General features: G+C 40.1%; 2 protein-coding genes and 2 non-coding genes across 4 annotated transcripts in view; 3 read left to right on the forward strand and 1 right to left on the reverse strand.

Annotated features, from left to right (window-relative positions):
• Positions 1 to 16,633, reverse strand: part of ift74 (intraflagellar transport 74) — a 22,739-nt gene extending 6,106 nt beyond the window's left edge. Inside the window, exons 1-19 of the mRNA XM_008304262.1 lie at positions 16,507 to 16,633; positions 15,119 to 15,259; positions 14,721 to 14,862; positions 14,493 to 14,541; positions 14,049 to 14,147; positions 13,841 to 13,901; positions 13,337 to 13,396; positions 13,163 to 13,224; positions 6,201 to 6,339; positions 5,239 to 5,301; positions 4,979 to 5,122; positions 3,990 to 4,030; positions 3,827 to 3,906; positions 3,519 to 3,572; positions 3,108 to 3,205; positions 2,821 to 2,947; positions 1,985 to 2,148; positions 1,632 to 1,757; positions 683 to 743 (exon numbers count right to left, since the gene is read on the reverse strand). Of these exons, the coding sequence (XP_008302484.1) occupies positions 683 to 743; positions 1,632 to 1,757; positions 1,985 to 2,148; positions 2,821 to 2,947; positions 3,108 to 3,205; positions 3,519 to 3,572; positions 3,827 to 3,906; positions 3,990 to 4,030; positions 4,979 to 5,122; positions 5,239 to 5,301; positions 6,201 to 6,339; positions 13,163 to 13,224; positions 13,337 to 13,396; positions 13,841 to 13,901; positions 14,049 to 14,147; positions 14,493 to 14,541; positions 14,721 to 14,862; positions 15,119 to 15,247 (1,699 nt within the window). The 5' untranslated portion in view covers positions 15,248 to 15,259; positions 16,507 to 16,633. The remainder of the gene's footprint in view (positions 1 to 682; positions 744 to 1,631; positions 1,758 to 1,984; positions 2,149 to 2,820; positions 2,948 to 3,107; positions 3,206 to 3,518; positions 3,573 to 3,826; positions 3,907 to 3,989; positions 4,031 to 4,978; positions 5,123 to 5,238; positions 5,302 to 6,200; positions 6,340 to 13,162; positions 13,225 to 13,336; positions 13,397 to 13,840; positions 13,902 to 14,048; positions 14,148 to 14,492; positions 14,542 to 14,720; positions 14,863 to 15,118; positions 15,260 to 16,506) is intronic.
• On the forward strand, positions 9,220 to 11,700 carry LOC103374214 (leucine-rich repeat-containing protein 19). Its single transcript, XM_008304261.1, has 6 exons — positions 9,220 to 9,315; positions 9,425 to 9,675; positions 9,853 to 9,964; positions 10,535 to 10,622; positions 11,106 to 11,306; positions 11,435 to 11,700. Exons 1-6 carry the CDS (start codon positions 9,220 to 9,222, stop codon positions 11,698 to 11,700), a joined length of 1,014 nt encoding a protein of 337 aa, XP_008302483.1.
• Positions 16,634 to 20,279: 3,646 nt separating the features above from the next.
• trnaq-cug (transfer RNA glutamine (anticodon CUG)) lies at positions 20,280 to 20,351 on the forward strand. The gene has a single exon. It is a non-coding gene; the product is annotated as a tRNA-Gln (tRNA).
• A 380-nt stretch (positions 20,352 to 20,731) lies between these two features.
• Positions 20,732 to 20,814, forward strand: trnal-cag (transfer RNA leucine (anticodon CAG)). The gene has a single exon. It is a non-coding gene; the product is annotated as a tRNA-Leu (tRNA).
• Positions 20,815 to 20,940: the final 126 nt, after the last annotated feature.

A 20,940-nucleotide genomic window follows, 5' to 3' on the forward strand; every position in this document is an offset into this window, starting at 1 on the left:
ACTTTTTTACTGTCTGTGGGAAAGTAGGTAATGTCTTCGATCTGAATATAAAAATTCAGTCAATATGTACAATACTTACTGACCAACCCTCTCAATCCCAAAACCAGTTACCAAAATTACATCATTTATCAGAACCAGAAATTGTGAAAACAGAGAGAACGGTCACATTACAGCTTTTTAAGGGTCCCTTCATACATCTCATGTGTGAGGGGAAAAAAAGTAGCCAAATCCCAGCTTGAAATTATATTTCATCATAATCACTTTATTCAACATGTTTCATTCAAAAATTTGCCAAACATAAACAGTTTTTACCTCATCCTTTACCTCCCTCTGATTCAATATATTATTGTAAAAAATGAGCCCATAGTGAGTAAAAATGTGACAGAAACTGCTTGGGGTTCAGAGGGTTCATGTCTATTTGTTAAGCAAAGAGGCTGATAGCTTAAAAATACACCATTCATACATAGTAGGCATCTTTGCGCTGAAGAAGTAGGGCTGGTGTGGACAGGGTCAAAGGAATGAGGTAGTTTGGTGTGTGCTGTGTTTAGGTTTGAAAAAAACAAAAAAAACCTGTGTATCAATGGAGGGGAAAAAGACATCTTACCAAAGAAGTGATGAGTGGAACCATTCAGTTTGCCGTCTTTAACTAGAAATAAAGTCAAGCCAGGTTTCTGAAGGATACAGTCTTTCATCACAAAATTGTTCTGCTCCAAGTGCTGCCATTTCCTCTCCAGGTTAGCCAGCTAGGACAATGAATTTACACACACAAAGAAAGACAAAACATAAGATAAGCGTGTGTGGAATAACACTATGTAACAACGTGAGGTGCACTTCAGAAGTGAAAACAGTAGAAGAGATGAGAGCACGTTTCCTGCTAGACTGAGTGACCATCTTCAGAAGTTGTGACCATCAACCTCATTAGCAAACGGACTCAGGGTCAAAATAAATAAAACTAAATCCTGCTTCTCACATATAAAACTCCTAATGACCAAGCTCCATCTTATCTTAAAGACCTTACAACCCAACAATCCAAAGTTGTTTTATTCTCTCTGAAGGTGTCTCTGGATCTGGCACAACATGTCTCTAATCTGCAGTTATCGGCCTCATCAATCTCCACAAGGTTTATTGTTCTCTTATGTATTTCTTTCTTTGTTCTCCATCTGCAACCTATGAATCTGATTTATATTGTGTATGTGCACCGACAGTGCAGACAGTTTAACACCAAACAACATGAATGTAGAGACCAGCTGGTTGTGTCACTGTTGTTTTTCTTTTTTTCAGGTGCTCAGTAGATCGAATTTTGAGAACACCAAAACAGTGACTGCTCAAAATGATGTCATGTTCGTAAAAACCTCCGACAAACCCCCTCCTCATTTAGGACTGCAAATTGAAAAAAAGTTGACAATGTGCAGCATTAACAGTTGGCTATACATTCCCATCTACATCACATCTGCTCTTTCAGTCAAACTAGGAAAATTGTGATATTACCTCTACTTGGTATTCAGATCGCTATGTGTCAGTGTGTAAAATGAGGTGTAAAATAAATACTTCCTTGTAAATGTGATGAAAATGTGTTTTTCAAGTCATCACACTTTCATATCAGTGTCTTGGTAAAGTGTAAAATGCTCTACCTGAGCATGAGTCTCATTTTCTTCCAGTTTGGTCTTCAGAGCTTCATATTTCTGGTTCATCTCCTCTAACAGCTGTCCAAATGAATCTCGACGCTGAGTCAGTGATACCCGGTCCTCCTGTAGTCTCTGCACCAGAAGGACAAAAACATGGCTGGCCTTAGAGGGATAGGGATGGACGGTTTACAGTTTTGTGTTTGATTACACAGTGAAAAGACAAGCTCAGGAAGGATGGGGCTGAAACCTCCATGTACATACAAATACCCCTGTCATTCTATGGTACATAGGTGATAACAACACATTTATGTGTCTTACTCGGCTGTTTGATTTGTGCTTTTGAGCGCAGCCGGTGTTACCTTCTTCTTCTCCTCGGCTGTGCGCCTCAGGGTGTCCAGGTCTCTGTAGGTGTGCAGCTCAGACTCCATGGTGCCAACGCGCTCCTTCAGAGTGCTGAGCTCACCTGTGATCTTCCCCTCCAGCTGCTGCACCTTCTCCAGGTCCTGCTGCAGGCGATGGGACTCTGGGTGGTGCAAAGCAAAGGTAACAAGGTAGCCTTTCCTTGTTTGACTTGACTGGTCTTCTACACTCTGTCATTTACTGGAGCCACATGAGTCCATGTGCGTGTGGCTGTATTACTCGTGTTGCAGGGACATAAACCAGATTACAGTTGTAGTGTAGGTACCCACCTCCCTTTTAAAACAAAAGAGCAAGTCCTCCTAATGCAGGTCATCACATTTCAGTGTGAAGACTTGGTTAATGGTCATAGTTAGGAAATGCATTTAAGTCAATGTAATGTTCACACAAATGATAAAACTCATTTCAGGTGGGGCTGCAAGGTAGCTTGGTGGTTAGCACCGTCGCCTCGCAGCAAGAAGGTCGCTGAGGACACCCAGGATCTTTTTGAATGGAGTTTGCATGTTCTCCCCCTGCAGCGTAGGTTCTCTGCGGGTTCTCCGGCTTCCTCCCACAGTCCAAAAACATGTTGAACTTAATTGGTGATTCTAAATTGTCCGTAGGTGTGAATGTGAGTGTGATGGTTGTCTGTCAAGTGTAGCCCTGTGATAGACTGGTGACCTGTCCAGGATGTCCCCTGCCTTCACCCTAAGTCAGCTGGGGTAGGCTAGTGAGAATTAAGTGGTGTATAGATAATGGATGGATGGACAACTCAGGTGTGTGTGTGTGTGTGACCAACCTGTGGTCAGTCCTCTGGCAGTGCTCTCTGATTGGACCACCTCCGTCTCTTTGCTAACCAGTACCTCCTGCATGTTCCTCAGCTCGCTGGCTGTCACTGTATCCACCTGACGTAGCCGCAACATGCTCTACACACAAACACGCACACTTAATCTCATGTGCCATGCTTTATTCTTTTCACAATATATTTTCCTTCATCTGACCTCAACTACTCCATCTTTCTTAAATGTACAGTACATTCCTTATTATCAGTCTCTCTAGTTCCTCCCCCCTCCTTCCCCCCCTCACCCTGCTGCAGTGCTCCAGCAGTGACACAATGTTCTCCTGAGTCTGGCTCATCCTCTCCTGCTCCTGAGCCCTGGACTCCTCAAATGACTCCAGGAACCCTAAAAGGTACAAAGAAAGAAAGTCATTGTTACGTATTGCTACTTGCCTGGAGTTTTGTTTGAAGCTGTGTCTGTTCATACACTGAAACTAGACTGTGCAGGATTTAAAAACTTTGGCGACTCCTAGTGGCTAGATCCCAAAACAGCATATACTGTATATACATATACAAACAAACACACACCGCCACAGAAAGAGCAAACACAAGATGAGCAGCTGCTTTCACTCTCAAACTGACTGACTGGCCTGAGTTAGGGTTACAGCTATGTACCAGGACTGACCACATCACCGGCTTCTAGTTCAACTGGAACTCACGGTCAATTTCTTCTTCTTTCCTCTTCATCTCCTTGTACTTCTGTTGACATTCCCCTTATGGAAGAAAGGATCGCATAGAAGTCATATTAGTATTCAGTTCATACTTTAAAGTAAATTTACAATGAACTGGAAGCCTGTAGTGTTCAGCTTATTTAAACAACCTTAATGTACTTAATACTGGATAAATATCAAAGCAGCGTGAAAAACCTACATGTCAAAATGTGAAAAGGCAACCAAATTGTATTGGATTAGATGCTCAGGTTAAAATATATCAATTAGAAAAGAAGAAGCTGAAAGCAGAGGGTTACCCTGAGCTGCCTCTGAGTCCTGCTCCAGGTGTCGGATGTCGTCTGTGATCTGTCTGCTCCTGTCCCTGATCTCCGTGAGCCTGAACACACACACAATTGCACACACGTAAGTCAAATACGTTTCCAATTGGCAAACAGCTAATCAGTGAACAGGAATACGTACTGTCTCTCCATGCTGGCAATTTCCTGGTTGTCCTCCTTCACCTGGAAAACATAGAAACAGCTTAAATCTGGTGTTTATGAACCCAAATACCTACCTGAGTCTGATATTCATTAGTTTAATTCAATTAAGCAACTCCACTCCGGTTGGATTCTTTCCAGCTGTTTGTCTTTAACAATGCTCTCTTGTCAACATGCCAGGAATGTTGCAGAGTAGTTTTTCTCTTTTTTTTTTTTAATTCCATAACTCCATAACTTTATAAGGTCTTTCTATTACTATAAATACATACAGGTGCAAGAGAATTATTGCAGGAGCTCACTGTCACAATAACATGATGGGTTACAGAGTAACAGTTTCTTTGATAATGGAGGTGTTTTGATGACAACAGTTCAACTGTACAAGCATTATACGTTATATAGGCATCATTGTAAGTGAGTAAGTAAGTGTAGTTAAAGACCTGAAGTATGTAAGAGTGTTTGATGAAGCAACATTTAAAGGTTAATCTAATTATTTCTGTCAGTTAAACAGAAGATAGTGATCTGGCTCTGGATGCTGTGGAAAAAGCCAGTGAGAGGCTCTTACTGAGTAGATTAAGCTAAAGATGTAATGTTTTATATTATATATTTATTTAAATAAATAGAGTATTTTCATTTCATTTCATTTAATACAATAACTTTTACAATAGAGAGGCATATTTTATATAAATACAACTTTAATTGCTTCATATGAGTCGTGTCTGTGTAAAATCATATATTTCAGGTATGTGCACTCCATTCACAAAAGGGGAAAAAAAATCTAGAGACCTGTTCTTGTGATGATGACGCAAAGTTGTCACAGTTAGGAAATCTGGATCTCGTAAATATGAGACAATCTGGGCATTGTTAACCACGTTCATAACAATGCTCTGTTCAGGTAACTAAGAGATCTCCTCTCACCATTACAAGATTTTTTTCTGGTGTTGTGAATGCGTTGTACTTCCGTGTGAAGCTAACCTGCTTAAATAACTTCTCCAGCTCCTCCTTGGGGGAGCCCAGGCTCTTGTGCTCAGCCTCCATGGCGTCACGCTTTGCCTCCAGTGTCGACAGGGTCTCATGAAGGCGAACTACTTCCTGCTTTATCTGCGAGTGGGACAGTTCCTGTGAAAAGGAAAAAGTCAGATAAAACAGCTGCAGCTACACATATCACTGCATCCGTTCTCCTTCTTCATGTTGCATATTTTCTCTCATTTTGTCCTCTTTTTAACCCAACTCACTGCTTCATAATCCTCCTTTCTGGTTATGAGAATGTCCAGCTCCTCCTGGAGAACAGTTAGCTCCTATTAAATGAAACAAGGAGGCAAGGAAAAGACAAGATGAAGACTTAAGAACATAAATTACCTTTAAATGGTGTCAAAGAATGCAACAGTGTTAAACAATAAGTATGAATGAATGAATGATAGTATTTTCACTGCAGTGCCATGAAAAACTGCCAATAGATGTAACTGGCGGAATCATATTCCTACTAGTATATGCCTACATCCCTTAAGTGAAACACTGCTGATAGATTTGATCCTGTTGTTACATGTGCTCTTGTGTGGCATCCTGCTGTCTCTCTCTCTCTCTCTCTCTCTCTCTCTCTGATCTCCCTCCTCCCTCTGCCTGCTGCACACCTGAGTGAAGTCAGCACTCAGGTAGAGAGCGGGGGAGGGGGTAAGGAGGGCAGAGAGTTCAGAGACAGGGCTGGTACACACAAGGGCAGCTGCACAGGTGGTGAGGAGTGACTTCTCCTCTTGTTTCTCTCCAAGCAGGTTTCCCCGGGCACATTTAGGTGCTGGGGGTTTTGCTATGTTAGTTTGTTGTGGTGGTTTGGGCTAGAGATTGTTAATAGTCTATTCGATCTTTTTGATGTAGGTTTTCTTTTCAGGTAGGTTAGGGGAAGGTGTTGGGAGCAACTTCCCTCCTTTTGTTCAATTTGGCCAGGGTCTCAAGTCTCTTTTGTTTTCCCTTTGTTTTCTGTTTTGCTACTTCAGGGAATCACTCACTCAAAAACAAAGCTTGTGGGTTAATGATCAACTTTGTCTTGAGTCCCTTTGTTTCACATGTTGAGCCTTGGGTTTCTTTTTTGTATGGAGGCCATAACACCTGTCAATGGTTGACGTTTATCAATCTGTAGCTAATAAAATCATTCTCCTTCCTGTTTTCTCGTACTACCATAAGGTTAAAACTGCAGTTATACCTGTAGCAGTTCTTCATTGGCTGTCGTCATGGTGAAATACTTCTCCTGCTTTGCGGCAGGCATTGCCTGGACGACTTCGTCAGCCACCCGTCTCTCCCTCCTGATCTCCTCCTCAATCGCCCTGATTGCTTCCTCTCTCCTGCAGAGCAAACACACAGCAGGCTGGAGGAGTTGGAGGGTTTTTTTTTTTTTTTTACTTTACTCAATAATAGGAATAAAAAGGAAAAGATACTTAAAGGCCTATTGTATACTATCACTTCCTTATTTATTTACTGTGCATTTAAAAGGGACGAAGCACAATGTATATATTAATGCTCTTCTGTGTAAACATATTGTACATGTACATGCAGGACTGCTTGGCAACATACAGGCATGGAATCAGCATGTTTGTAGGTGCAGTCACTGCTTCCTCCATGTTTCAGCCCATAAAGCTTCTACACTAGAGCACTGAGGCGCTGACATTTTTTCTCCATAGCATCACATCGGTGCTGTATAGAATGTCGGTCAAGGTTCTAGGAGGTCCATTGTAAAACTTACATTTTCTCCTCAACAAAACATTCTCTCAGCAGACGGTGTATCAAAAAACACAGCCTTAGATTTGATGTTCCTACTTTCATGCTGCAACCAAAATAAACCAGAGTTAGAGCAGCTGGAACTCTTCCCTTGGTTCTCTCCACCCTGACGTTCTACCATCAGATTCATGTCAGTTACATTTGGACTCACTAAAAAAAACAAAAAAAACAGGGCCTTTTCTCTTCCCTTCATTTCAAAATCCTCTCTCACTTTCTTGTATTTCTCTCTCCTTTCACCTCATAAAACCCCCGTTACACCTTACATTTTAACTTTCCTCCTAATTCCCTTCCATTAATGTAAATCCTTTCCCTTTGCTTTCTGATTCCTCAAGTCTTAAATTATTCCCTCTCATAAGAAAATGTTATGTCACTAAACTTAACTCAGTCCATGCATTAATTTGTTGTATTATTTAAATTTAGTTTGACTATTAGTATTATTTAATGAGAAAAATAGGATTGCAGATACTTGTAAACAGAGTAAGACAGAAAGTAAGGAAAGGAGGACTGACTCGATTGATCATAAATGGTTAGCTAGCAGGAACAGTACCAGCCTTCATGTTTTACAAGGAACAAGGGTCATTTGCTGTGCTGGCGGCGTGACAGTGACAGGTGAATAAAAGTTGACCTTAGTGCCGATAGAAGCACAGGTAAGTGTCTTCACTTTCTACTTATTAGCATCGAATAAAGACAGAATCAGATTCAATTCTGAAAGTGTTTATAAGTCGGAATAGATGCAATGACAGTTTTTTGCGGAAGTTAAAGGTTAGTCAGCTAATGCATGTCTTCATGAGGCAATAAAAAGAAACACAAGCGTTTATTGCCCTCAGAATTTCAGTATGAAGCACTTCAACATGTTTGCTTTGTCCATAAGTCAAAGAGACAGTCCAGTGTAGGAGTATCTGTTCACTGCATGACTAACTAACACAAACATGTCATATACTCTACTCTGACCATGGTTTTATGAGTTCTCACTTAATATACAGTGATCAGGACATGGCATTGAAATAAACAACAGGATGAGGTGATGATGTGTAGTGTCTCGTCTTAATGATTGCATACTCAGGTTAGTGTCCACGAGCATGTATGGAAGTCTAAAAGAAATGATTTTCATTTACTCCTGATGGTGACAGCTGTTTCACGTCTACCTATCAAACTGTTTTTCCCACTGCTATGTATGTTGCTCTATCTGTAGGCATACCACTTTGTGTCAACAAGCTGTACTTTAAATGAGTAAATCTGAAACAACCACTTGAGCAATAAACAAGTCAGTCCACCGACAAATGATTGCAACAATTTTGACAATCAGCTATTATAGACGTTTACCAAACATTCTTAAAACACTTTCAAACCAATATCTGTGGAAAGTATCTTGATAGAGTCAACTCTACCTCATCCTGCTTTAGTCTCAACATTAATTCAATTGAAGGTCTTACACAGCTGTTTCAACACTAGGGAAGCCTGTAATAGCTGCCTCTCACCATTTGCTGACTTCACCCACATGTTGGACTTCTGTCCAAAACTTCACTGTTTTTGGTCCTCTTTCTGCAACAGTCTCTTTAAAGCTCTTAAAAATAAGTGATTCCAAGCCCCTTGAATTCTATTTTTGAACTTCCAGATGTTGACACAGGATAGGAATAGACTGCTTTTGCTTTTTCAGTTGCCCGCACGATTGTGGGAAGTGGAGGGGCGGGGCTATAGCCGCAACTACTGATTATTTTCATTGTTGTTTTATGAGACAATTACTTTCTTGATTCATCGATTAGCTCTTTGGTCTGTTACGTTTTACTGTCACAGAGGAGGACAGAATCCAAAAGAAATTCATATTATAGAGGCTAGAAACAGATCATTTGTACTTTTTGTTCTTTAAAAAATAATCAGACAGATGAATCTATTGTTAAAATAGTTGCTCAATTAATTGATCATTCAATTAACTGTTGCAGCTCTACTTGTGAGAGTGAGTAGTTATTGCTAAACATTTAAATGAATGTGGGTTTGGGGCTGTTCTTTCTGTGTGATGTATATTCCTAACTGTTATCCCGGTAAGGACACATGTTAAAATTGCATATAGTTGTGTCTCTAGACTGCAAATTAAACAAGCAGTTTCTACTCAAATTTGACTGCAAACAAATAATAATTGTAATAATAATTGGTAATAAAGTGCAACCAATTTGGCTCAGTCCACACTGGAACTGCAAACTGGAACATGTGGTGTAGTGATGCTGTGTTTTATTGATAAAGCTCAACTCTGAATCATAAAGTAAACAAGATAAGCCAACTCAGATAACTGCACAGACAAACTGCGTGACTGACAAACCTAAAAATATTTGTCATTGGCTGATCTTCTTCATTCTCCCTGATACAACAGAAGAGTCTATTATTATTAGAGTCTATTTTAACAGTATTTATAGTCAGAGTATTTTGTATTTGTTTCTTGTCAGTGCAGGGTAATGGAAAGGTGCTGGCAAACTCTCCTCCTGCTGTGGCTGACTGCAGTGGCGAATATACTGGGAAATACTGCAGAGGCTGTGGAAGAGGATGCTGCCGTATGAAAAGTTCTAAAACACTGTTGATTTATGATTGTGCTTCAATTGGCTGTATGTGTTGTCTTCAGATTGTTCTGTTCTAATGACTGTTCATCAATCTATCCCTCAGCTGGTAAGAAACTTGAGCAACCAGTCTCTACAAGTCATCCCTCCCAATAACAACAAAACCAGTGTTACTAAACTGGTGATTGAGGGGAACCTGATTACTCTGAATGAGACGGACCGACTGGCTCTAGCTAGTTATCCCACACTGGAAGAACTCAACTTGGACGGTAATCTCGTCACTGCGATACCAGCCAACTACTTCTCTGGAGTCCCACACCTCAGAGTGCTGTCTCTCGCAAGGAACAACCTCAGCAGGTCAATAAGAAAGCAAACTAAGACGATAGCATTGTGTAATTCCATAGTACAGACCAATTCTAACTGATTTTAAGCATGCTGGTAGATACTCATGATATTTGTTAGGACCAAAAACTGTTCCAGTGCAGTGATATATTACTACAAATGATGATCCTTCTACCATGGATATTGTTGCAGCCTGGACCCTGAGGCTTTCTCTGGCCTGGATGTCCTGACAGAGCTGGACCTGTCCTATAACCTGCTGACAAGTCTCCCTGCACAGCTAATCCGAGAGCTAAAGAACCTACAGGTAAATTGCACACGGTCAACAAGAGATGAATGAATGAAAATGATCCGGAAGATTCCTCAGACGTTCAGTATCAATCATTTCGCTGTATTACAAGCATCACTATATTCACACACATACTAATCTGTCAATGTGACTACAGCATCAGCCTTGCATTGAGCAATAGTGGAAATTGTAAAGTTAGTTCCTCTCCAAACTTGTTTTATCTTATGAAATACAAGGTCACTGATAAACTTTGTACTGCAAAAGAACACCATATTATGTTTTACTCCAAGAATGCTATTTCAGCCACACTGTGTCCCTTAGCGGTAGGTGAGGTCTTTTTGTAAAAGGACGCAACTCATGGTTGTAAACTAGGCCAGAACAATCAATTGATTTTGAATCAATGCAATCAGCAAATTGCAAAGGCTGCAGTTTCAGATGCAGTGCTTCTGACCCAGGGTTTTGTTGAAATATTTGCAAATAGATATTGTCTTCAAATCATTAGGCCCAACAGTAAACCTGGTCAAATAACAAGTTTTTCCATTGCATGGACTATTATTCCATTAACCTGACCCTGTCTGTTCCCATCAGATGCTGAACCTACTGGGAAACCACTGGAACTGTTCCTGTCCACTGCTGAGCACCATTGGAGAGATTAACGCAGCAAATGTTACCATTGGTAGTAATTTTTCCATGCACAGTTTTAAAATTCTGAAATACACTGACTTGTGATCCTTATCCAGGCTGGTTTATAATTCTTAGATTACCTGCCAATTTTAAGGGTTAATTATTTAACTATGGATGATCTAAAAATAGAATGATACAAGAATTTAGGTCAAAATACAACTATTATTATATTTCAAGGAATATTAGAAAATCATTAGCTTGCTTGCAGCTTCTCTGACATTTAGACAGAAGGGTCAAATCTGAGTGAAAAACATCCATATGCAAATTTTTTTTAAAGCTTTTTGATAAAACACGCAATGCTGGTGTGGGGAATTCAAATGACCAAGATATCAGTAGTATTATTTGCCATAATCTCATATGTCTGTGGAGATGTGCTGTGGTGGTACAGATACTTCAGTGCAGAACATTAAACGTAGTGAGCTAAGTGGATATTAATCAATTGAATGAAGCCTATAAATGGTGTCTGGCTCTACAGGGGGACCACAAGTCATCTGTGCATCTCCAGCAAAGCAGGCTGGAACCAGTCTTCTAGAGGCTACAGCTCAGTGTTCTACATCACCACGACCCACCATCACTACAAGTCGACCAAAACTGCCAACATCAGGCCACTCTCAACAGTCATCCACCCCCATGAAGACCACTCTGCCATCAAGCCAGAACCCCAGCACCAGCAAAGGTACAACAAGAGAGATGTAGATGTTTTTATTCTTTAATCACTCTTCTCTCTGTAGATGTACAAATAAAACACAGCAAACTTAACAGAGTGCTCTCGGTTCCCTGTCTCTACCTTGTATTCCCTACTAGACCAGACACCTGTGAACGGGAACACATGGAAGTTCACAGCATGTGTTGCAGCCTTGGCAGTGATCACCTCCACGCTCATCATATGTGCCATCAAGGGACCTTCCTGGTATAAGCTCTTCCACAACTATCGCCATCGGCGTCTCCAGTCAGAAGACGACCTGAACCATCAGACATTCACTTTTGAGCAACAGAACGGGCAGAGAGAGAAGGAAGAGGAGGAGGAGGATGGGTACTATGAGGATCCATATATCAGGAGGGAAGAGTGACATCAAGATCAAGGGAGGAGATTACAGCAGAACCATAAAGATGCAAAAACAGCAGTTTGTCAACAAGTGACAAGATGAGGAGCTTTTCACAATGAAAGGAAAATCTGTCACATGTTCTCTAAAACTAGGAGCTCAAGGAGAGACTTTATAATAGCGTATTAGATAGGGTATATACAGCATACAACAGGTTAAGTGAATAACCTGACTAAATAAAATTAGCTAGCTATTTATTTTTAACAGACTGCTGAGTCTTAGAACTGTAGGGATCACTAAAACCTTGTCCAAGGTCAGTGGTCCCTACTGTAAAAACTTTCTGTATAGTTTCTACAGATTTACTCTGCACCATTGCTCCAATGTCAAAAACATGAAGTAAATACTGTAACATGGTTGACAATAGAGCTTTTGACCTCTCGGAGCACCTGGAGATATTTTTCTTTGAGTGGGTCCTTGCAGATGATAAGCTGACTAGCCAAAATGTTGGCAATGCATTATAAAAGGCAGGTAAAAAAAAATGAGTACAATGACACACACAATACATTTTAAGGAGAAACTATTTGTTATTTTTGTAACATTTTAATAAATCCACAAAGTACCTTTCGGATTATACTCCAGCCTGTCAATTACTGTCTGTCTCTGAAACTGCAGGGCAGTTCCTCAGTGTCGTTACTTAGCAGGAACTGTTGGGCCATTCTGGCACAGGTACTTGTGAGCAACCCTAAGAAACTGCTGCACGGGTCTTAACAGTATTTAGTTGGACTTGGAAAGGACAACAAATGTCATATTTTCTGCTCTCTTAATGTCCTTGTTAAATAGCAGTCTTCACCTCTCTAACAACTTCAAATTTACCTTATAGACTAACATTTTTTTTAAAAAAACATTGTTTTTTCAATGTGCTCATAGAACTGGGATTATGTCCAGTAACTACTATTTGTTGTTGTTGTTTTGTGCACTTAGAGTTATTTCTTAAGCTATTGAGTTCTACAACATATTACAATTAGGGAGTTGTTCCTGAAAAAGCTCATGCCACCTTGCACCAGCCCTGAGTTCCTGCAGTGAAAAGCCACATAATGTCCTTCAGAAGAGGGGAGAAGGACGTGAGGCAGAGTTGATGCTGTTTAGTACCAGTTTAGTCTTCAACTCCCACTGCTTAGTTTTTAACAGCACCATGAACACTGATTTTTAGGACCATGCATACATTTTTCTGCACAAGTCTTGGCAGACATACAGCTTCATTCACCTGCTGCCTATAGCTTGGATTTATGTTCATTCTAGCTTCTTGGCCTTAAGTTAGATACTGCACTTTTGAATAATGTTTACAAGTTGTGAATCAAAAGCAAGGACAAGCATTAAATATAACTTAAAGAATGTAATTCCTGAATTTAAACCTCTGTGTTCATGCTTTAAATCAATTTATCTGTGTTTGAGAGATCAGTGTAATAAACGTAACAACACTTGTACTTACTCTCTCCTCTCTGTGAAGATGCTATCAATGCTTTCTGCCTCGCTGTCATTCTGGGCTTTCAACTGGGAGGGAGGACAGGAGGGAAAGTAAAAGGAATTCTCATTATATTAAGCTGTTCACAGCAAATCAGCCCAGTGAATCGTGCCTTTTACACTGTTTACATGGTGTACTTACAGTGTTGTAGTCATTAATCATTTCATCCATCTCTGTGTTCGTGTTGAGCTTGTCCACCAGCTAGAAACAGAAATAAAGGATTTACATAAACAAAAAATACAACAGAAATTAGTTTGTAATAAGGAGTGGCACTGTCCACTACAAACCACTGAGGACTTATCAAAGTTGTGAATGTTCTGTTGCCTCTGAGTATACTGACTTAACAGCAATGACATTTACCATCCTTGAGCTGCTGAGTTAGGGAGAATTTTTCATACCCTTAATTTGTTTGACGTAATCTTCTGGGGTGCACATTCTGTAATTTTACACTCACTATAGGTCATCATCACTGCTTCAGCTTCATACATAAAATGCATAAACATTTGCTCTTTCTCTTGCACTGTATTATGCATGATGTAGGAGCTGAAGATTACCTTTCATCTGCTATATATTAATAAATAATTTTAATGAATTATTTAGGTAAATGCAATGTTTGACAACACGCAGTTTGCAGTTGCTGTTTACCATGTTGTAGTCAGCAAGCTGCCCTTGCAGATCCTTAATCTCTGCAGCCAGGCCTTCAGCTCTGTAGTGGACACACAACATCTAACTGTTAGTAATGTAGGGATTTCATGCAGTGTTATATTATTAACTTTTTACTCACAGACATTTTATTATTTTTCCATCAGGAGAATCAAACAGTTGGAACTGTCAGCACCAAAACACCACCTACCTCTTCTCATAGGACAGATATACAGAGTTCTCTTGGTTGTAGTTGTCAATCTCTTTGTGCAGCTTGCTAGTCTCTGTGGTCAACTCGTTGATCTTACTCCTGACAGTAAAACAACAATATTCACTTTAACATCATAAAATGGACTTATGTTAAGTGAAAATAAGGCTGCCCTTCTGGGAAAAACAACGCAAAGGCTGAACATGTTTTACAAAACAGATAACCCTTTTGTTGGTATTCTTTCTCTTTGTCACTTATCTTATGTTAAACCTGAATATAATATGTTCAATCTAAGTTTACCATGCAATATTCTGATCTTTTACATATCAAAAACCATTATATGATAGCTTGTATATTTACAACATACTTGATATTGCATGAGTGATCTGCTGAAACAACGTCTAATGTAAATAAAAAATATTGTTAGTAAAAACATGTATGGGTTACCTGAGAAGGCCCAAGTAGTAAGACTTATCCAGAATCTGTCTCTGAGGTCCTTTTGGGATGGGATATGGAAGAAACATGGTGTTAGCATGATAAATAGAGCAAAAGACATGTGTGGTGGTATAATGACTTTGTTATTTCAGCTGCCAGTGACATATTAGAAAAAAAATAAGACCCCATGCTTGCATAAAAGAATGCGAAAAGAGTGGCCTGGTGACACTTTAAACACACCTTTCATTCCAGTCTTCATCCCACTGAGCCCCTGCTGGGTGACCGGCCTGTCAGTCACTTTGATCTGTGCTGACAGGACTCCAGGGGCAGCGATGGGGATGCCCCCCCTCATACCAGGATGACCACTGGTACCTGGAACCATCTGAATACAAAAACATGCAAGAATTAAACTCCATAAGTCCAGATTTCAATCAGATCATCTGTAGAAAACAATAAAAATTGAGGCTGGTTATCAACTCTCCAACATCTAAAAACAGCCACATATCCTAACTGTGTGATGAAATGCTGTCTCACACTAATTATGTCGGGATCACAAATGGAGTTGGTGAAGAAACACCTTACAGACATTTTTTCTAATATCTAAAAGCTAAAATGCATCCAAGCTGTTGAGGAATTACCCCAGTTGCGACACGAATAGCTGTAGGAGGAGGTCGGACAGCTGTTGGGGGTCTTCCAGCACCAGGGACCACAGATCCACTGCGGCTCATTGGTCGGCCCATGCTGGAGGGAGGCCGCTGGCTCGTCATAATGCCTAAAACCTGTATGGACATTAACAGAAACAACAACAAATCACATATTTGGAGCTGCTTTATGGAATCTAACTCAAACAACCTGGTAGTGTGGCTACAACTAGTGCTTGTTATTATGTCTGCAAACATGTGACTGGAAATTTGCTGGTTTGAACCCTGAAGCATAACATTCAAAACAGTGGAGCCCAACAATTCATACTTTTCATCTCTCCACCTAATTAGCTTTCAACTGGCTAAACACACATGATCCAACAAATATACAGATAGTACTGGAGGAAGGGTTGGTGGTGGGTGGAATGAAGACACAGCAGTGTTACATCAAGTTGTAACTGAACATGTTCTTGTCAAACAAAATCATTCTAACAGGAAAAAGCAGAATAGGTAAAAAAAAAAAAAAAAAAAACTCAAAGAAAACGTTCCTGTTATGTCCCAGTTCTTCCACACTGTGTCCCCTTTAGCAGACAGAGCAAAAAGATTCTTTCTGTGCCTTTTTTTTCTCAGTATGGATGCAATTTTGCAATAATACAGAGCTGCTGATTGTGGTAACACACACTTTATGTTGTCTGTTATAAAGCCTGGCTTCAACAGCTAGAGCCTTGTCATATCTCTTTGATTGTACTTGTCATACACAGGGCAGCTATTCAAATGCATGTATATTTACACAACAGATGTCCCACCAATATGTCCAATTTGTGCAAATTTGAGGATGACTTGTCATCCAAAACACAGAGATGACAATGAGAGAACCTTATATACTGTTCAGTTCCTTCATGTGATCCATCAACATGATAGTATGCAGCACATGTGTTTGAAAAGTATTGTTGTTAACCAAAGCCTTTTAATAACGTGTAGTTGTGATTCATTAAACTAAAGAATTACATTTAAATGATAAACGTTGACGATAACTTGCAACATGTTGTGTTTTTCCAGAGCTTGGTGCCATTTAAAATACCACAAAATAATTACCGTAGATGTACCGTTAGCTGCCCAAACGTTTGTCATGTCAACATTGTATTAACTTCATGCTGACTGCTATCAAAAGCGTTAGCTCTGTAGCGTTAGGACAACGTCTCCGGTTGCATTATTTCTTCATTATCAACGTAGACTTTTTGGCTGTGTTAAATTCGTTAGCTGACGCTGTTTTGCTAAGCTCGTTGTACAAATGCTACTACTATTAGCTGAGAGTAAAAACAGCTAGTTTTAGCGTTAGCTTGTTACCACAGAACTGTTTGGATAAAGTAGCAAGTGCTACGTACCTCAAATTGGGTTTAAAATACCTCCAACCGAAAAATAAAAATCTCTAACCGAAGCAGTTTTACAGATAGGTGTTCTGAAAGGAAAATGTCAACTACAGAATAAAACGCTAGCTAAGAAAGTTAGCAACGGGAGGTGATGTTGACGTTACCCCAGTAACCGTCTTCTTCTTCTTCAGCTAAAATGAGAGAACAGAGAGTAAGAGTGTAAGTCCGCCCCCCTCAGGCCGACACAGGAAATACATGCAGCTCCAACCAGTCAGTAGCATAGACCGTATAAGAGTTACACAGTCTATGGTGTGTAGCAGTAGTTGAGTTGAGCAATGAGCAGATGTCTACATTATAGCAGTGACTTTTCTCTTTTACTTTCTCCTTCTCTTTTAATCTGGCTTTACCTCGACTATCCTGTTCACATGGTTGAGTGTCTTTACTCAAGTTTTATGTAACTCTTGTGGCTTCCTTCATGCATTTTCATGTGCTATTGCATGTCGTTACCTTAGTGTCTCTTCTGTCCTGTAGTTTGTGTGCTTTATTCTCTCTTCTTGTTCCTCTCAGCAGGTCTTTTCTAGCTCTGGAGCTGCATTAATTCCTCCTATTCCTCCTCTCTCAACCCTGACTGATCGAGGCAGATGGCTGCCCTCCCTGAGCCTGGTTCTGCTGGAGGTCTCCTAATGTTAAAAGGGACTTTTTCTTCTCTATTCTTACCATAATGCTGCTCATAAAGAATCTTTGAATTAATTTGGTTTTCTGTGTATGATTTAGTAAAGTCCGAACCCTAATATTTACATTAGTCAGGTAACTTAGCTGAGTATGTAATACTGTACGGCGTTAATCTTAATATTTGAATTAGGTAAATATATATTCCGTGCTATTGTAGCTCTAACCCTAATAGTTTGTCAAGTAAATCTGAATCATAAATTATATTAAAGACTCTTAACCCTCATACTTAAATTACTCCAGTGTATTCACACAATTAATAATCCTTGATTTTTAAGATACAGTATTTGCTTGATAGAGTGATGTGGAGGACAAAAGAACAATGAGCTATGGTCTGTGAAAAGACCAGGACAGAGTTTTTTATGGTGTAACACTGGCAAGGTAGCCAAAACGTTTTACTTATCATATTGAGCTTTGTGATTTAAACAGTCAATGAAAGTAGTAATGTTGTGCTGTGGAAGCGTTATTATCATTAAGCAAATTCAGAAGTCTGAGATGTCTTTGTCTTTCTTTATTCAAAGCTTTGAAGTCACACAGAGTGCAAGCAACCTGCAGGAGAGAACAACTGCATGTAGATAGCACGTTACTTGACCCCCCTGATATGAAACCTGGCTGTTGCGGGGCAGATTAGTCTCCACACATACTTGAAATCAGACAGCAGGCTTTATCAGAAAGATGGTTAAGACAACCCTATACCTTAGCATGTGGATACTCAGAATGCTTGGACGTTTCTGCTTTTCTAAGAAACTCACAAACAACACAGGGTCATATTGAGGTATGTGGGGGAAAGGTTATCTTTGCAGCAGCAATGTACAAGCATATAACGCTTCCATTGCACTTTAAATTTTCCATTACAGTTTCCTTCTGTGGTGGCAATATATACAAGACACGGCTGACAGAGTGCCTGTTTTGGTCAACGTCATAGCTGAAATATTTTCATTCAAATAACCAGGGCTACACGATTATGTCCAAAATGATGTGTGAAGCCCTTGAAGAACTTTCAGAGGATATTCTAGGAACATACTCTTAATGTCATTTCTATAAAACCTTCAGTAAACTATCAAGGAACATTCTCTGACGGTTATTTTGAGAAACCTTCAGCCACCACTGAACTGTATTTTTTTCCTAACAGTGAACGCTCTGTGGATATTTATACGGGGCTCCAGACTAACTTTTCCACTGGTGCAACAAACTTTCTCATTTGGTCACACCTCCCACCTTGTCAAAGGCAAAACATATGGCTTGCTAAACATTTTCTTATCGATAGACTCTGCAATTTACCGATGTTCCCTGAACGCCCCGCCTTGCAGGCCGTTGTAGCTGCTGGTGGTATCTGTGGTGTGCTCAGACAGGTGTGCCACCAAAAATGACTTTAAGAAGAGTTAACCAGGGCGTTCTAATGTCAGATTTGTCCAAAGTCAAACTGTGTGATTTTTTTTGCATGCAACTTTTTCTATGAGCGGAAAACACAACGAATGCAGGTGCACTCCGTTTTTCACCGTTAGGACCTCATGTTTAAGCGTAAATACTGCAGTACACTGACATTATAAAAGTTCTACTTTCCACCACTGTGGTCAACACAGCAGCTTCCTGTGCCAGCTGCATCAGCAGTAATACAGCTTAATGATCATTATGCACTCACACCAATGCAACCACTTGAAATTTTAACTCGCACACTCTCAAAAAAAGGCCGCGAATGTGGCCATTTTGGTCACAGTCTGGAAACCAATAAAAAACAAGTAGTTTCATAAAATACAGCGGTCAGTGCTGCAAAAAACAACTACATAAGGTTGAATTAAAAACTACATTCACATCTTTTCTGCTGTTGTACTCTGTGTGACTTTTACCTGCTGTTATATCTGAACATTTAAGGCAATAATTAATCATAAATAATGAGCACAAGAACATATAAGCATCACAACAGCTCCAAATTTGAACGACCAAATTTATGTATTTATTTATTTTTACAATTACACAAACGTGTTACTGAAATAGCAATCTTCAAATCTTTTAACTCATGTGGAGACAGTTCATGCTTTATTTTTTTTTACATTACAAGATCCAAAGTAGTGAAATAACAGCTTCCACACACTAAACATGTGAATAACGTGAATAAATTAAACAAAATTGTCAGTGCAGTTGGTCTTCCAAAGTCACACTGTTATTTAAACACCTTTACATAGTAGCACTTCATTATAAAGGAATATGTTGTATATAACATATTTCTATATTCAATATTAAACGGGGCTCTGGTATGCATGTAGATAGAGCTTTGACAGGTACCAACTATCTAAACAATTCTGCATTGATAATCAGGAAATGAGAACAGTGAGCAAGTTTTGAACCTACTTGAAGAATCTCCAACATTTAGTCAAATTTTTATTTATTCAGTGGTCAGGTGACAGAAATCAGGCTGAATTGAACAGAACTGTTTTCAAACCTGTGCAAAATCTGACATCAGAACAGCACTGTTAGCAGCCGAACTCTTTCTAACGGCACTGTGAAAGTCTGTAGATGAAAACACTTGTTATCAGCAGGATTCGAACCTGCGCGGGGAGACCCCAATGGATTTCATGCACTAACTGGCTGGGACTACAATGTGCACTCTCCTGCAGAGGTTCTCTTGCAGGTACCATCAAGCATGACAGTTCCTCTTCATAGTCCCATCCAGCTCAGTGCAGTATTGTACAGCTCATCAAGTTTAATCAACTGTCCAAACACATGTGATGAGATGTTGGACACTCAGCTATGCCCACTTTAATCTGTAGAGAGTCACAGAGAGCTGCAGCCTATCTCTGCTGACCCTGGGCGAGAGGCAGGAAGGTCGTCAGCCCGTCACACAGCTCACGCAAAGAGACAGACAACCAGGCACATTTACACTCACACATGCAGCCAACAGAATCACAAGTTAAACTTCACTCCATGTCTCTGGATTGTTCCAGGAAGCCAGAGCACCCACCAAAAAGCCTACGCAGCCACAGGAAGGACATGCAAACTGCACACATAAAGGCCAGCAGGTGGAGAGTGGTAGGAGGCAGCAGGTGGAGAGCTATGGAGGAGGTTCCATGGTGTAATGGTCAGCACTCTGGACTCTGAATCCAGCGATCCGAGTTCAAATCTCGGTGGAACCTGCTGTGAGCAAGTAGGGAGTGTTCTGGTAATTGTTACTCTTCTCCAGTCAACAGAAGAAGTGATGTTCTTCTGCTTAATACTTTGAGTACATGCAGCATGCATCCAACTGGGACAAACCCCTTTATGTTAAAAATGCACATTTGACATTCTGTGAACTGTGATATTCTAAATCTTTTTCAGTAAAATATATACAATGGTAGTGAGGATAGTGGAAGGTGCCCAAAGACAGTAAAGTCATTCATTCATAAAAATCAGTCGGTCCCTTTTCAGAGTTAAAGGATCTTGTTTGGATTACTTGTTGAAAACAAAATGTCTTGAAAAATGTCATTTCTGATCTCTAGCTCTGTTAAAAAGTTTAGAATGAAGCTGTTCCTTTGAAGTCAGGATGGCCGAGCGGTCTAAGGCGCTGCGTTCAGGTCGCAGTCTCCCATGGAGGCGTGGGTTCAAATCCCACTTCTGACAGCAGATATTTAGACAATGTTGACAACAAAGAAAGCACAACACACAGCAGGCACAGCCGCAACACGCTGAGGTCAAGTTTCCAAGGACCAGGAATCGCAGGGTGATGTGGAAGCCGTAGAGATCATA

This window comes from Stegastes partitus, unplaced genomic scaffold (assembly GCF_000690725.1).
Source record: "Stegastes partitus isolate 25-593 unplaced genomic scaffold, Stegastes_partitus-1.0.2 Scaffold2181, whole genome shotgun sequence".
NCBI lineage: Eukaryota > Metazoa > Chordata > Actinopteri > Pomacentridae > Stegastes > Stegastes partitus.